At 46.1% G+C, this 15,240-nt stretch overlaps 1 protein-coding gene across 4 annotated transcripts in view; it reads right to left on the bottom strand.

Moving 5' to 3' along the window:
• Nucleotides 1-6,206, bottom strand: part of SORCS1 (sortilin related VPS10 domain containing receptor 1) — a 304,488-nt gene extending 298,282 nt beyond the window's left edge. For all 4 annotated transcript variants that reach the window (XM_040607385.1, XM_040607386.1, XM_040607387.1 and 1 more), the window contains exon 1: nt 5,357-6,206. In XM_040607385.1, coding sequence (XP_040463319.1) covers nt 5,357-5,998 — 642 coding nt within the window. In that variant the 5' untranslated portion in view covers nt 5,999-6,206. The remainder of the gene's footprint in view (nt 1-5,356) is intronic.
• Between the last annotated feature and the right edge of the window lie 9,034 nt (nt 6,207-15,240).

Genomic DNA, 15,240 nt, shown 5'->3' with positions numbered 1-15,240 from the left:
ATCTGGTTCTGGGCTCCACATCCATATTCATTTTCTGAAATCTCCTCTTTCATAATAATGCAATCACCGTGGGAGAAAGGGAGCAATGAGCTATTGCAGTGTCGTACAGCATAATGCCGGTCAGTCACAGGGTGATGTTGGCAGATTCTTCATCCACCCCTGGTAGTTTGACATTGGAGCTGCAGCTCTGCCAGCCAGGGAAGGACAGAGGGTACCAGCTACAGCCTGTTGCATGAACACAGCATCTGAGCAAAGAAGTGACAGAATGAGATGATGTGAAAAGTGACATTTTGATTGCAGTCCCCCCATTCTGGTCTGAACAGAAGAACACCAGCAATTTAAGATGTTTTTGCTGTGCCTTTACTGTCTCACTTGCAAAAGGGAATACATTAGCTATCATCTGCATGGAAGTTTGTTAGCAAAAACAAAAATCTGATTCAAATTTGAGGTCCTGAGAACCTGACTCCTAGAAATTCACATTTCACCTTCCACAACCTGTCTTACAAGCAGATACAGAAAGAGCAGTGTTTGCTTGATTTAGCAAACCAAAGGCTGAAAGGGAATATGATCACTGCCTGTAAAATAATTCCAGGGGGCATAAGTGCCAGAGAGGGGAACATAACTTTTTAATTAAAGGCACATGCACAAATGAAGGAAAAAAAAGAAGAAAAAAAATAATTTAAATTACCCAACGGCAATGTTAGAACAGAAATCAGACAGAAGTTTCTAACAGCCAGGCTTGGAACAGCCATCCAGAAAGAAAGGAGAAAATAGGAGGGTGGGCTGGAAGAAACCCAACTGTTTTTAAGATGCAGTTTGATCAGTTTATGGCTGCAGGATGCAGTACCTGCTGCAGCCCTGTGCCGTTCTTGAAGTTCCTAAGTTATAAAGTAGGCTTGAACACTAACTGAAAATCCAACAGCAGGTTATTCACAAGTACTTTGTCCAGGAGGAAATAGTGTATTGGAAATATCTAAGTGCATTGTTATTCTGCCTTACCTGTCCCCAGTTTGTCCTGTCAATAACACCAAGTAAAATCTTGCAAGTACTACCTAAAGCTCTCCCATAAAAGACCTAACTCTTCCCCTGTTGTCTAGTGTAATCACCTGACAACTGCAATGATGACCTTGCTGGCTTCACCCTGCACTGGACCCATCAGTTGTATTGATTTTCTACTCTGGATGGAATATGAAGCCTGTCTGCCCATGGTTGTCTTGCATCTGGTCCAGACTCAACCTCCATCAGTCTGCTGAGGATCTTCTGTTGTGGAGGACCTATGAGAAGCTCACTTTTGTCTTTTCAGCCATGTAAATCATAGATGTTTGAAACAGCTGTATAAAGGTGTCACGACCATGTAAAAGCCAGTCCGCAGGTGTACATCAGGGTACATGCTCAAATTCTTTGCCAGACACTTTGAGATCTACACCAACATCCAGCCCAGGAGAACACTGTCCAGTGCAAGGCAACAGTAAACTGTCTTATTAAGTGAATGCAAAACCCATGCTGCTTTCCTTCACGACACCAAATTATAGCCCAAACTATAGTATCAAGGCTCTTGCTCAGCCTCCCTGATGTTCTATGTCCTCCAATTGTTTTGCTCTTTCTCCAGGGTACTTTTAAACGAACAAGTAAGGCACTGATGTCACTCCAAGCCAGCCTAGGACAGAAGCAGTCTTGGCTTCTTGTAAGCTCTGAAAACCATCCATATCCTAGAAACTCGTAATGGACATCTCTTAGAGATTTGCTTCTCTCCATTAGTACCAAGCCTCTCCTTTAGCTCCACACACAAATCTCTGCTAGCTGATTTCTCCTAGTCTACAGCATAGCATTAAGAGAGCTGTGGGGATTCCAAATCTACAGTGTTTGGATACACCACATCAGGAAACACATTTGATGTCTCTGCGAGCTAGGAAACCTGCTAACTTCCACACCGATGACTAAATTTTCCAGTGGTGTAAAAAGGCAGGAGACATCACTTGTGTGTCTTGTAGCAGAGATTTGAGAAAGATTTTCTCTCTTAGGATCTTTTACTCCAGATTCTACAGAGGCTGGTGGAAAGACTCTCAGGGTGCATCAATACCGGTAAATTAAGCAGTACCAGGACAAATTCAAAATTAAGCAGTACCATTCACAGACTCAATGTCTATATTCTTATTATTCTGTCAAAATGGTTCCAGTCTGGGACTTAATACAAGCCAAAAACCATTTCAAGCACCCATTTCAGCTGCAGCCAGTCTTCCCTGTTTTGCAGACTGGAAGAGCTCAGGATTGTGGAGATGCCAGACAGCCTTGCATGGCCTCGCTCACCTCCACTGAAGTCAGAGAAAGCCTGAGCCCCACCTGTATTTTAAAACAGTGGGAGATACAGTCCCAGTTTCATCCTTTTCAGTCAATTGACAATACAGGCTCCCTACCTACGCACTCCTCTGCAGAGCTTCTGCTGACTCCACCATTAAAAAAGCCAAGGTAGGCAAGAGGAATTAGGACACATGTGAAGCGTGTCCCTACAAATGTGAGCTGGGCACACTCCACGGGTCTAAGTATGGATATTGTGCTGGGGGGTAAGCCGTTCAGGGAGTACCTAAAGTCACTGATGGGCCAAAATAACCCCTGATGTAAGGCAATTTATGTTAGTGGAGTTACATCTGGATGACTTGGACTATTATTTATTTATTTTTATTGTACCTGTGGCAGAGTTTACAGCGAGCTCATCCTCAGAGCAGAATGCCATCAGTTAGATGGTACACACACTCAAGAAATCACAGCCAAGCCTGAAAGCAGCTGCAAACACCAAGAGCAAGCCCTCAGAGAAATCAGGAGTCCCTTTCAGAGGTCCCTTCTCCTCCATCAGAAGCATTGCAATTATATCCAAACCACTACCAAAATAAGGATACAGGGAACCACACTGAGGCTGGCAGAATCAGGTACATTGCAACAGAAAAACTTGTGGTGACAGTGCTTTAATTTTCCAGGTTTTCCACCTAAAGGAATGTCAAATATTTTGAGCTTTGGTTTGGATTTTTACTGTACTCACGCAAATACTGCAAACTACAATCATCTTCATAGTGCCCCTGCGCCTAGGTACAAGGCAAAAGCTGTTTCACTTAAAGCAAAAAGCAGCACTTAACAGAGCACATAAGAATGAAAACATGAAGAGGTGGGTTGTACGCACACACAGACCCCCCGCCACAGCGGGGGAACGCAGGCAGGGAGGCAGCAGTTGCTGCTGCTGAAGTGCAGCCTGGGCACCAGGGTTACACAGCATCCTTCATGAGCAGCACCATGGGATTCTCTGCAACCCCCATGCAGGCAAAACTACATACACTGTACCCTAAAGGAAGCATTTCACCCCAGCCTACTCCCAGCTCCTTCACACATGAGTGCCCAAAACCTCCATGCAGAGATATCGGGTCAGTGCCGCTTCGGGCTACCTACTGAACACACCATTGCTTCAGCTGAGCCCGGACAAGCCCGTCGTGCATCCAAGTCCTGATGGGACCCAGCTTCATTTAGTGCTGTGAGGGGGGTGCAATCACAGCACAAGATAGCACAGCCCTGCCAGAGCCCCCAGTAGCAAGGTGGGAGCACAACCTCAGGCACGGAACCTGCAGCTCTTTAGGAAGGACAGTAGCAAAACATTTCCCACAGATCCCTGAAGACATTAGTACACCAAGACACTCAAAGTAAATCAGTCCCTGGCATTAATAGTCCATGTTACCACAGTGGGCAGAAACACATATACATGTATATGTATACCTAGAGAACAGGCATAATAAAACAAATATATAATAGAAAGATGTGTGTCTTGATAAATGTACAGATGAAACATAATTGCAGTGATAGAGCAGGAAAACTGATGCCAGCTGGATGACTTTCTATGTCAGAAGCTTTTTCTTAGCAAATGGGTCACTTTAAACCAGCGTCAGCCTCAATTCAATTTGTATGAACAGACCTGAGTTCCTACAAGGCAGCTTCTGTTCACACATCTACATAAGAGGCAGGCTAGCTAAGTTGTGAAGAAATGGGAAAGTCCTTCAAAACAGAGATGACAAGTATTCCTCTGTCAATTAATTGATTTAAAAGTTCCTGATGAGACCACGTCCCAATTAACTAGGGCTGAACCCCACAGCGTGGTGCTCGTGACATCCGCTGTAATTCTAAATCGGGTGGCTGTGATACACCTCAATACAATCTACACCAAAAGGAATTCATAACGATTAGACCATTATTTCAAAATGTTACCAGACTCCTAGCACTAAAAGCTGAAAGGGAGACCAAGGATTTCTGCCGAGCAGCCAGAAACCTTCTGGCATTACAGCTGCAGACACCTTAGAGGAGAAGAGCTTGTGTCCCCTTTTCTCCTAGGAAGTTGTACGGGCAACAGCCACTAGCACCGGCTTCCCTTTCTCTCTTATTAGCATTCTGCTTTGCCCTCTCTGAGAGGCAAAGTGACAGAAGTTGGAGCATTCAGCAGATCCCCCCGTTCCTGCAGAAAGCGGCTCCGCTGCCTGCCCCAGGGCTCAGAACCCTGGCCCCGGGGGGCTGGAGGGGCACAGCGCTCCAGTCCACTTGGTAACTGATGCCACAACTATTGCGCCAGCCTGGAAACGAGTCACCTGCTTCTCCGGCTGGTTTTGTTCTGCTTGGCTTATGCGGGAGCCGTTCTGCTGCTATTCCCAAAAAGGGCCAGGTGACAGGGAAGAAACAAGAACTGTCGCGTTTTAACACCTTGGTGACAAGAGGCAAAAAGCAGCGTTATCCCCTGCGCAGAGCCACCTCGGAGATGAAGTCCTGAAGCCCCCTCCAGCATCTCCCTGTCAGCAGGGCCTGGGGCTGAGCTGAGCTGGGCCCCCCCGGGCGGGGAGCAGGAGGAGCAGCACCGGAGGGGCTTTCCCCGGCCTTGCTTGCAGCTGAGCCCCCCCGTCTCCCCGCGGGGTTCCCCCTGGGGGGAAGGCGGGGTGCAAGGACGACACCCCCCCAGAACGACCCTTTCCCTCCCGGCCGCGGGCGGTGGCAGCGGTTTGTCCCAGTCTGCCTCCAGGGTGATGGAGGAGGAGGGCTGGGGGGGGGTTGCGCTCAGCGGGCGGGCGCTGGAAAGTTTTTTTGCTTCAGAAGAATGGCCCTTTTGAAGCACTTCTGCCCCACTGCACACTGCTAAGCGAAGCCAATCCCCGGCGCCCGGAGGCACAAAATCCCCCCTCGAAGAAGAACCCAGCCCCCCCCCCGCCCCCCCCCCCCCCCGTCTCACCGCCCATAAAAACGAGGAGGAAAAAAAAAAAAAAAAAAAAAAAAAAAGGAAAAAGAAAGAAAAGGGGAAAAGGCCAGAGGCAAACCCGCCGCCCGGCGCGGTACTCACGCTGCTGTTGTGCCCGGACCAGTGCACCATGGCTTGGTTGTGCGCCGAGTCGCCGGCGAGGGCGAAGGTGGTGCTGGCCAGCCGCAGCTCCTCCAGCCCGAAGCGGGCGGCGCCGCTGGCCGCCGGCTCCCGCCCCGCAGCGCCGCCCGGCCCCGCGGCGCCCCGCGGGCTGCGGCCCCGCCGCCGGCCCGAGCCCCGCAGCCCGCCCGGTGCGGGGGAGCGCCGGCCTCGGGGTGGCCGGTCCTTGGTGGGAGCCGCCGCCGCTCGGGGCCGGCTCTCCGCGGCCGCTCTCTCGGGCTGCCGCCTCGTCGACCGCCGGGTCTCCCAGCCGCTGAGTTGGGTCCCCGCGGGAGCAGGGGCGAGGGTCGCTTGCAGCCCGGCATCCTCCGCCTCCATCCCGGCCCCTTGCCCTCTCTCACCTCCCTTCTCCCCGGGGAACCGCCTCTGCTCCTTTTCTCCTCTGTCGGTCCTTAAATGCATTAGTAATCCCTGCTGCGGCTGCTGCTGCTGCGGCTTCACCTGGGAATGGCAGGATCTGCAAGTTATTTCTGCACCGGTAAAGCCAAAAGTGAAGAGGAAAAGCCATGTCCAGTACAGGAGAGCAACGTGCCAGGCTGGGTACCAGCCAGCAACTTTTTCCATCGCTGCTGACTGCTGCTGAGTGCGAGGGAGAAGGAGCAAGAAAGAGCGAGCGAGGGAGCGAGGTGCTGCCGATTTACCAGCCGCGGGGTAAACACAGCCACAACTCCACAAAGTTTCAGACTCTGCTGTATTAGATACAGCCGGGGGGGAGGAGAGGTTGCTTTCTTTTCCCCTCTTTTTTTTTTTTCCTTGTTTTCTTTTCCTTCATTTGCACTTTTTCTTTTTTTTCCCCTCTTCCCACCCCCCCCCCACCCCCCTCTCTCTCTCGCCCCCCCCCCAAGACTGGCGTTGCTGATCAGGCTTTTGATGGAAGGCAAAGCTACAGCCACACGGGGGAGGAGCTCAATTGAAATCAGAGAGAGAGGGAGAGAGAGAGGAGCAAATCCTGGCTGGTGGTTTCTCCCGGCTGCCTCTATGGAAGTCACAGCTCGCTCCTCTCCCGCTCGCTCTCTCTCTGCTCGCTCTCACTTCGCCGCTTCTGCATCACACCCCGCCAGGACGCCCCGCGTGTCTTCCGTGAGTGACTGGTTAACACCCCCTCTCTCACACACCCACACGCCCAGAAGGACTTACCCCAACTTTTAAACTCAAATCTCCCATCTTTTCCTCCCCCTGTGCTTCCCCTCAGCTCAAACCTCTAAAACCTGCTCCCCAACACACTGAAAGCACTGCACATGGACTGGAAGCAAATGAGTAAAGCGAAGAAGCAATACATAAGTATAAGCGTACATACACATGTGTATAGTCTTTCCAGAGGAAATATTTCAACTCCATTAATTAAGTGGCCCTTAAATGTCTGAGCAGGCTCTGAAACGTCCCTGTCTTTTCCCCCAGTGCCAGATGTAAATGCCCTGCAGTGGCTGGGAATAGGCATCCGTGCTTGAATTCACAGAGGGAAAGTCACATTTCTACCCTGCCATTCCCTCCTCCGCCTTTGCTTTGCTGTACTGTCATTTACAGTAGCTGCCGATGTTTAGATAAATCACTCAGGCATAGCAGAGATGTACTCGCATAAATGCTGATGGAGACAGGGACAAGCTTTTGGAAATGAAATGACAGAAACCGGTGGTAGGAGTGGGGGAGAGAGAGAGAAATTCCCCACAACTGGTTTATCAGTAGAAAAAAATCCCAAACCTTTCTGCTCTAGCTGTCTCTCACATTTTCAGGACCAGCAGTTTCTCCCCCCGGAGCTGTGCTCCCCTCTCACTCACCGGGTCTCTTCCCCAGGGAGCAGTCACTAGTCATGGCCAGAGGAGATCACCAAGCCCTGAGTGCAGGGGTTGGTGTCTGCTGGCCGTGGGAGCCACCAGCCCCTTACCTCAGACTGCAGCCATCCTTGGTAACTGCCCACGCAGCAGGACAGGGGCCTGAGTTTAACAGGCACTTGCAAATACCCACAAGCTTTAAGACTGGAGGGTATTAAAGGCTCTTCCACTGGAATTTTATTCTGTCCCCATCTGCCTGCTGTCACTCATTCCCATTTGATTTCCAGGCGAGTCCATTTTTTAATTAGAGTTTTTAACATTTCCTTCCTGACATGCAAGGCTTTACTGTATTTTTTGGCAGGGCATTTCAGAAAGAGATTTACACATTTGTTCAACATTCTTCTGGAGATTTCACTCAAAAGCTCATGGGTGACGCATCTTGGGATATTAGCACAAGACCACAGGTGAACGGAGACTCACAGTAGCTGAGACTGGGCATAACTTCTTGCTGCTTACAACAATGATGGATTGTCTGCAATGTAACCAACAGACCTCAGCTAAATCTGCTGTAAACCAATTAACTGCATACCTGTTTCCAGATCTCCCAGCTAAAGGGTAACTATTAGTTACAGCCTGCCAGTTGTAATAATTAACACATTGCACTTAAACACCTTTCCTAAGCTTAAAGCTCTTCACAATAGCCACTCTTATTGTATAAATGGGGGAAACTGAGTCGTAGTGTGATCCGCAAAGCAGCAAGGATTGGGGATAGAGCTACCTTATTATCAACCCAATCCTTTGTCTTCTGTACCACAGACTGACCAGATCCATCTATCCCAAAGGATGTACTAAAAAGTGACACCTTCCTAGGACAAGTCTCTCAAAAAGGCTTTAATCTGAAGGGATGAAATTTGAAGAAATGAATGGGTGAGTCAGAAAAAAGAACGTGGAGGGACCTTAATAAAGTGTCAGAGGAAATTTCCTCTGGGATTGTCATAGAAGTATGCATGCCAATGAGTGGCTAAGGCTAATGAGAGAAAAAATCTAGCTGTCTCATTTAGGCAGTTATCTCTGGATTGTGATGAGTGACCAGTGAGTGATATGGATGTGCCTGGTAGAGCATGTTTCATACGCTGTGAGTACGCTACACCTGCAGAGCTCCTCAGCAAATGCACACAAGGGTCAGTCATGGAGAGAAAATGTGGGCTCCAACCCGAAGACCACAGCCAACTGCTTCCAGCATAATCCTTGTGGGTGGATATAACAAGCCTTTTGCTGATCTGTATTTCCAGGAATCATCAGTTTAGGAGATTCGAGCAGCAGAAATTGCACCTGATCGCTTATGTTTAATAGCTATGGGTAGACCTGTCTTCCCTAAATTTGTCTAATCCTCATTTATACTCCTGGTGTCTGAGACATGCCGTGGCAGTCAATTTTACAATCTGATTTTGTGTGCTTTTGAATACTCGTGGTCTACACTTATCTGAGAGAGACATTTTAAATTACCATAGTCTAATCTTGTTGCCAGCCATCTTTCTGCCACAGATGATGCGATGATTGAGCCATCAGAGATAAGAAGCCAGAGTCTTTGGCACAAAAGAATAATCCCCTGTGCTTGATATAAGGGACAGCTTTCTGAGTTGGGAGCTACAGTAAGCCCCTACACTGTCGTTGGAGAAGGGCTGAATTCATATACTCAGCCAAAAAGCAGCAGTGGTGTGTAGTGACTGAGCTCCATGGCTGTGCTCAGGAGAAAGGAAAGGCTGCACTTGTGGGTATCCTGACCTGAGGTTACACCTGAGCTGATGTTTCAATAGCACAGACTACACCACATGTCCAGCTCCAGCCTCTGAGGAGAACATGTTTTCCATCAGAGCTGCTGCACTGCCTCATCAGGAGACTGCTCTTCTATTTCACATGGCCAATATTGCCTTGGGGGAGGGGAGAGAAGCAAGCCCCAGGAGCTGTGGAACAGAAGGCAATCATTGGCACTATAAAACATGATGCTGTGACAGCAGATGAAAAGTGAAAGTCTCAGCTGGCCCCTTCAGCCTCTGCCTTTACTAGGATAAGCAGTTGCAGGGAGTGCTCCTCTTTGCCAGGGAGGAACTAGCACAAGGAAGAGATCTGCACGGACATAAGAGGGTTTGAGGAAGTTCTCACTTTTGGGGTCAGGAAGCACAACCAGGAATCTAGTGAAGGGAGTAGATAACAGTTCTGGGTAGCTGTTGCAGTGGAGCAAGCACCTTCCTAAGGATTTATATAGCCTTAAGAAAAGAAGCAGGAACAGAATAAAACGTGGATAAGTACACAAATCTTCACTTGGGACTGGACAGATTCAGAGACAAGTGGAAATATGGGCTTGGTCAAGGACATAAATCCTTACGAGAATGATTGCAATAATCTGCCATCTGCAGGAATCCTTTCCTCCAGTGTGTTTCACACTCCCAATCAGAGACTACTTGTAAAAATGTGGTCCCAAGATACTTGCTGGCTCCACAGGATTCCTGTCTTCTAAAACATGCTAGATGATGTACTCGGCATGATGGAAGCATCTCAGGGACTATGCCAACATTGCCTGCACTTTGATAGAGTAGAAGGAGAGAAAGAGGAATGAAAGAGGATGGAGAGAAAGAAACAGAACTGGATGGACTTAACGAGCTGAGCTTTCAATACAGGGCAGGTGCATAACATAGCCTGGTTTATCTTGCACTCAAATGTCTTTTAGGCTAAGCAGTGTAATCTTTCACTAGTAAATATTTGTGTAATCAGGATTTTGTGAATCTACACTCATTTTAAATCATTAGTTTTCTCTGTAAAGACTGTGTAATGAAGGGAGCCCAAGAACACTGCTCCATTGATTCCTATCAAGCCATGGTGAGTGATGAATACTGTAGTTTGACATTACACAATATTCCTCCAAAAGGAATCTCTGTTTGAAAAAAAAAAAAATTGCAAATCAGGATACAACAGGGCTTGTTGCAGTTTCCCTTAAGGAAAAAAAAAAAAAAAAGATGGCTCTCAACTGTAAATATCACAGAGATCTTGGTGTGTTGTTTGGTTGGTTTTTTTTTCTAAACAAGGTGGATGATTCATTCCTTAAATAAAATAGAGACTAATTATATACATCAAAACAACTGTTTCCAAGCGCCTCTTATTTCACTGAATGAATGGAAATTATTTACCTATGTGGCTTGTTTTGTAGCAATCATCAGATAATGGTTACATAGGTAGTATCAGAAGTAAATCCTACAACCTCACAAAAGGGCAATGCATTTGGCACAAAAAAAATATTTAAAAAATAACCTGGAACTAAAATAAAATCTGTACCTTCTTTCCACTGAGTTTCATTTCCCTCACTCAGATTATTTTTGGAAAGGTGATTGAACTATTTATTTTTAACACTAATAATCCCTCTAAATTAATTAACATGAAAGGTCTCCTTTGTTATTCTAGACAATCAAGCTCCAAACCAGTGACATCCCAAAATTAAGCTGCTGCAGCTTTTAACAGGGGCTCCCATTCATCTGCAAATGTGATGCGATTTTGCTTTAGTTGCCATAAATATTAACAGCAAGGGCTTTTTGTTCTTTTACTCCCTCTTGCTGCAGCCTGTTGCAAAGACTGAGGTTTAAAGTAATCTCAAAAAAAGTCCAAGGTTTTGCCACTTTATAATTTAAAGAGCCATTTTGCTCTGCTAAATCCTCAGATGGAGAATTCAGATAGCAGTTCATCTGGCAAGGAGAGTGGGGTGGTGAGCGGACTGGATCAGTGTGATTGCTTCTAAGTGCAGGAGGGTGCTCAGCACCCATACCTGGTGCCAGTTTTCCTTAAAGCACTGTTTATACTGAAACATCTAGTGATGTTTAGCAGCCAGCAGCTCTCTCTGGGAACAACAGGAGTTGTCTGGATCTTTGGAAAATCTCTCATGTAGGCTCCTCTGTTCTACTTCTGGATCCAAAGGGTTTTCACACCATCCCAGCACAGATGGCAAACCACACCAATGGCACAGACTTTGCATTTTACTCTGTAGGTCCAGACCTCCTCCCTGCGCTTATAGCTGCAGAGACGTCCTGGGCCAGCTTTGCACAATGATTTCAGCCATAAACCAAGGGTGGATTTGCCATGGGAGGAGAGGAGCATGTGACCCCCCCCCAGTAAGCCTGCACTCCCAAGTCACGTGCTGAAGCAATACTCATGTGGCTGCACAGCTAGCACATCTACACTGATGTTGAATCCAACCCTCTTTGACACTTTATCTATCAATCCTGGGATTTAATGCCATTTCTTCTCTAGTGACATCTTCTCCTCTGTGCTGGCCTTGCATTTCACTGCTCTGGTGATTGACTCCCCTTGTGATCTGGAGACGTCCACCCGTTGCCACCCTGCGCTCCTGAGTGCTGCCCCCCCTGTCAGAAATTACCAAGGGATTTAGGAGCCAAAAACACCCTAGGCCACAGAAGGCAGTTAATGAGAAAATATTCTGCTTGAAATTCCCAGCTGGCATTCTCTCTTGATCATCTTTTGCAGCCTAAGAAAACTGGAAAGCTGCCCTGAAAAGCTGGTCTTAGTTTCTGCTGGGTTTCGTAGTTTAGTTGAGTGTAAAGTAGAATTGCAAGGACTGCACTTATGTCAGGACTGCACATACTCAGCCAGCGCCCTGAGCTTGCAGCTAAGGGAAAAACTGAGCTGGAGCTCAGAGGCAGAATGAGCTTTATTATAACAACTTTTAAACTAGTAAACATTGGCGGAAGGAGGAAGCCTGAGGTGTATCTTGTAGTCAAGTCATTCACCAGCACCAATGTAAATGATAACCACAGGGATGACCCAGCAATTGTCACATTTCATCCTGACTGTTTTAATGCAACCCCATAATACCCAGAAGGTTTTTGCCATCAATAACTGCAATGTACGCTGTGGATGCTTCCAACCACATGAAAGGCAAGAATGTAACCAGGAAAAATGAAAATAACTTCAGCAAAAGTAAGTAATATTTGACCAACCTGATTTTCTTCTGTTGCTAAATAGCAGGCTATTGTAACACCAGCTCCCACAGCAGTCTCACGGTAAACTAAGGCAGTATGGGCAAGGCAAAGCATCTGACAGAGGTTTGAAACTTGGCTGGACCATTAATCTCAAAGGTTAAGTACCAACTGACTGGAAAAGGTCTGGGGATTGCACTGGGATGTCTCCTTGCAAATAAGGCAAACTGCATATTCATCTGCTTTGATAAAGCATCATCAGGACATCAGAAGAAACTGCAGTCTCCTTGTTATCAGGACTGGGGAGGCTGAACATGCAGTACTGTTTCTGGTGTGGGCCCCCAGTTTAAGAGGGACATGGAGAAACTGAGGGAGGTTACCAAGCGGAGGGCTACAAAGGTAGTTAGCACACAACGTACAAGGAGAGGGTTGAGAGCTGGGCTTCTTTAGCCTGGAGAAGAGGAGGCTAAGGGCCGGTAAAATATCAGCCTACAATTACCCGAGAGGGAGGTACAAAAGTAAAGAAGCCACACACTTCTTCATTGTGGCAGATGCTAAAACAAAGAGAGGAGAAAATTAGTGTTTAAAGCGTTTAGACTGAAAATTAGGAACAGCTCACCCAGGAAGATAACACCACTCCAGGACAGGTTCCTTAGACTGTAGAATCTCCCTCAGGAAGACAAATCTATGGCCAGCCTGCTCTAGTAATGATGGCAGCCTGGCTTCAAGTGGAAAGTGGGTCTCTCACAACCAACATTTCTTCGAATATTTGAATCTATGAGAGGTAAAAAGCTCAAGAAGAAGACACATCTACAGCTAAAGGCAGGAAAAAATCTCTTCCCAAGATAAAGCCAATAATCTGTTCCAATGACAAATGGCTTCCAGGTTCAGCATGAGCTTAGATACTATCCTACAGTGAAATTCAGATTCGTCCAGAGACCAGTGCAGTTCTCCCATTAGGTGCCTGTGTCTCCAGCACTTATTTAACAAACCAGTGGGGACTCTTTCAGCCTCTTGGGTCCCATCCCACCTACCTTAAGTATTGTTATCAAGTATTGTTGCCAAACCTTTGCAGAGTCCTACAGGACTCCCAGCATTTATTTGAGAGTGGGGTAAACTGGAGTTTCTATGTCTAATGTAATGCTACTACTGGTGGTAGCATCCACTGGCAAATAAAAGCCAGGGATAGCTGTGCTGCACCGTCCTAGATATGGCTATTAAAAATCAGTTGCAAGTCGCTTAGCTGAGCCCATTGAGTCATTTCATTCCCTCATTTTCTAGGCCTTTCCAGTACCTCAAGAGAATTGTGGCTGTGGGATGCCTCTCGTTTTCTCGCAACCTTGAAAATCTGCAGTTTGAGGCAGACTGATCAAGTGCAGATAATAGTTTCCTGTGAACAATAAATATCACTCAAAGTATCTTCCGTAGAGTTAGGATACTTCAGTAACATAAATCTTCTTAAAAGCCTAACATGTGTAAAAATCATTTGTATTTTCTCCCTTTTCCAGAGATTACTAAACTTTAGTCAACACTGGGGAAGTTCACCTGACGTTCTATCAGCTCTAGGTTTATCTGTATCAACAGGACAATAAAAATTCTTGTCTATCACTCTGCTGTTGTCACCTTTGGCTTCTTCACTTGGTTGTGGAAGAATTTAATGGAGGTAAGAGAATAATGATGAAGAGAAAAAGATTACAAACTTAATGGCCTGTGAATGGTGTTTATACTTTGTCATTATTACAGATGGTGTTTCCTTGCTTGTGCACCTTGCTTGATTTCTCTTAGCCAGAAGTGTTGACAAAGTAGAAGTTGCAGGTACAACTAAAGATAAAATGTCTGGTAGAAGAAAGAGAAGACAGAGAAAAAAATATTCTTTTATCCTACCTTTCTACTGAAAGAAAAATAAAAATGGAAAAACAAGAGCTTCTGAAGCTGATGAATATGTGAGCTTGCTCATTGACAGTATTTTATTTCAGAACCAAAGAAAATGACCCAGCAAAAATTTCTGTGAGGCAACTCTGTCCTGCTTCACTGATGCATCATTTCTTAAGTCATAGTTAGAAATCCTTTTCTGAAGACGGCTGTATCAGTCACAGATCAACCAGCAGAGCTTGTCATACACATACTCCCATGGTACAAAATCAGGAGAGAGAGATCTGGCCATCAGTTAAAACTGGTTTTACTAACACAGCTCATTTCTGCCTAAATCAAGTTAGAGGATACACACATGAATTTTTGCTGCTAGATAATAAGCAGTGCAATACTTTCCAACAGACATCCACATCTGAACATTACAGTGCGTACTCAGAGACACCTTTCCCACTGGGGCAGCTGGTTGGAAAGTTAATGGTTTTGTAGGATCTCCCTGGCCAGAAACGAAGGCAGATGAAGGGAGGAAAACTTCCTCTGAACCTTGGTAGCTTCTTCAACAGTTTGTCAGAACTGTGGCAACAGTCTACCTGTTTGTAGCTTGGTGGAACAGAGACAGATACACCCTCTAATGAGGGCAGAAGAAGCAGTCATGAGAGATAGCATGTCAATCCCATGTTTGGTGAGAAACTCCAGTCAAAAGACAAAGAATCAGAAGGAAGGACTTGGAATAGGTGGTGGAAAATCAGGAGAAAATGCAAAGGAAATCTGTGTTTCCACGTTATCGATCTTTTCATTGTGAATCATGTAGTGAATTTTGAGCTCCTGATGTTATGGTTTTGTATGAGATCATCAACTCTCTTCCTTTGTTTTCATTTCTTTCTTTAAAAAGAAAAAAATACTAGTCCTCCTAACTATGAAGAACAATATGAAGACAAGGCTCCTACTGGCTCAAAATCTAATTTGAAGTGTTTCAACACAAAATACAAAGCCAAAGGAGTCAAATTTAAAGCTTCCTTATAAGCACTTTGAGAATGAAGGTTTCCCTCCTTAAAAATGGTGTTCTAGATCTAATTTTGCCTGCCTGAGAGATTTTAAAAACGGTTATCTTTAAAATATATATGCACATATATATACACACATAAAAGGAAAATAAAATAGAATTTTGCAAGCTGAACAAACTGTT

This window comes from Falco naumanni, chromosome 9 (assembly GCF_017639655.2).
Source record: "Falco naumanni isolate bFalNau1 chromosome 9, bFalNau1.pat, whole genome shotgun sequence".
NCBI classification, from domain to species: Eukaryota; Metazoa; Chordata; class Aves; order Falconiformes; family Falconidae; genus Falco; species Falco naumanni.
This window is presented reverse-complemented; position numbering and strand designations above follow the sequence as displayed.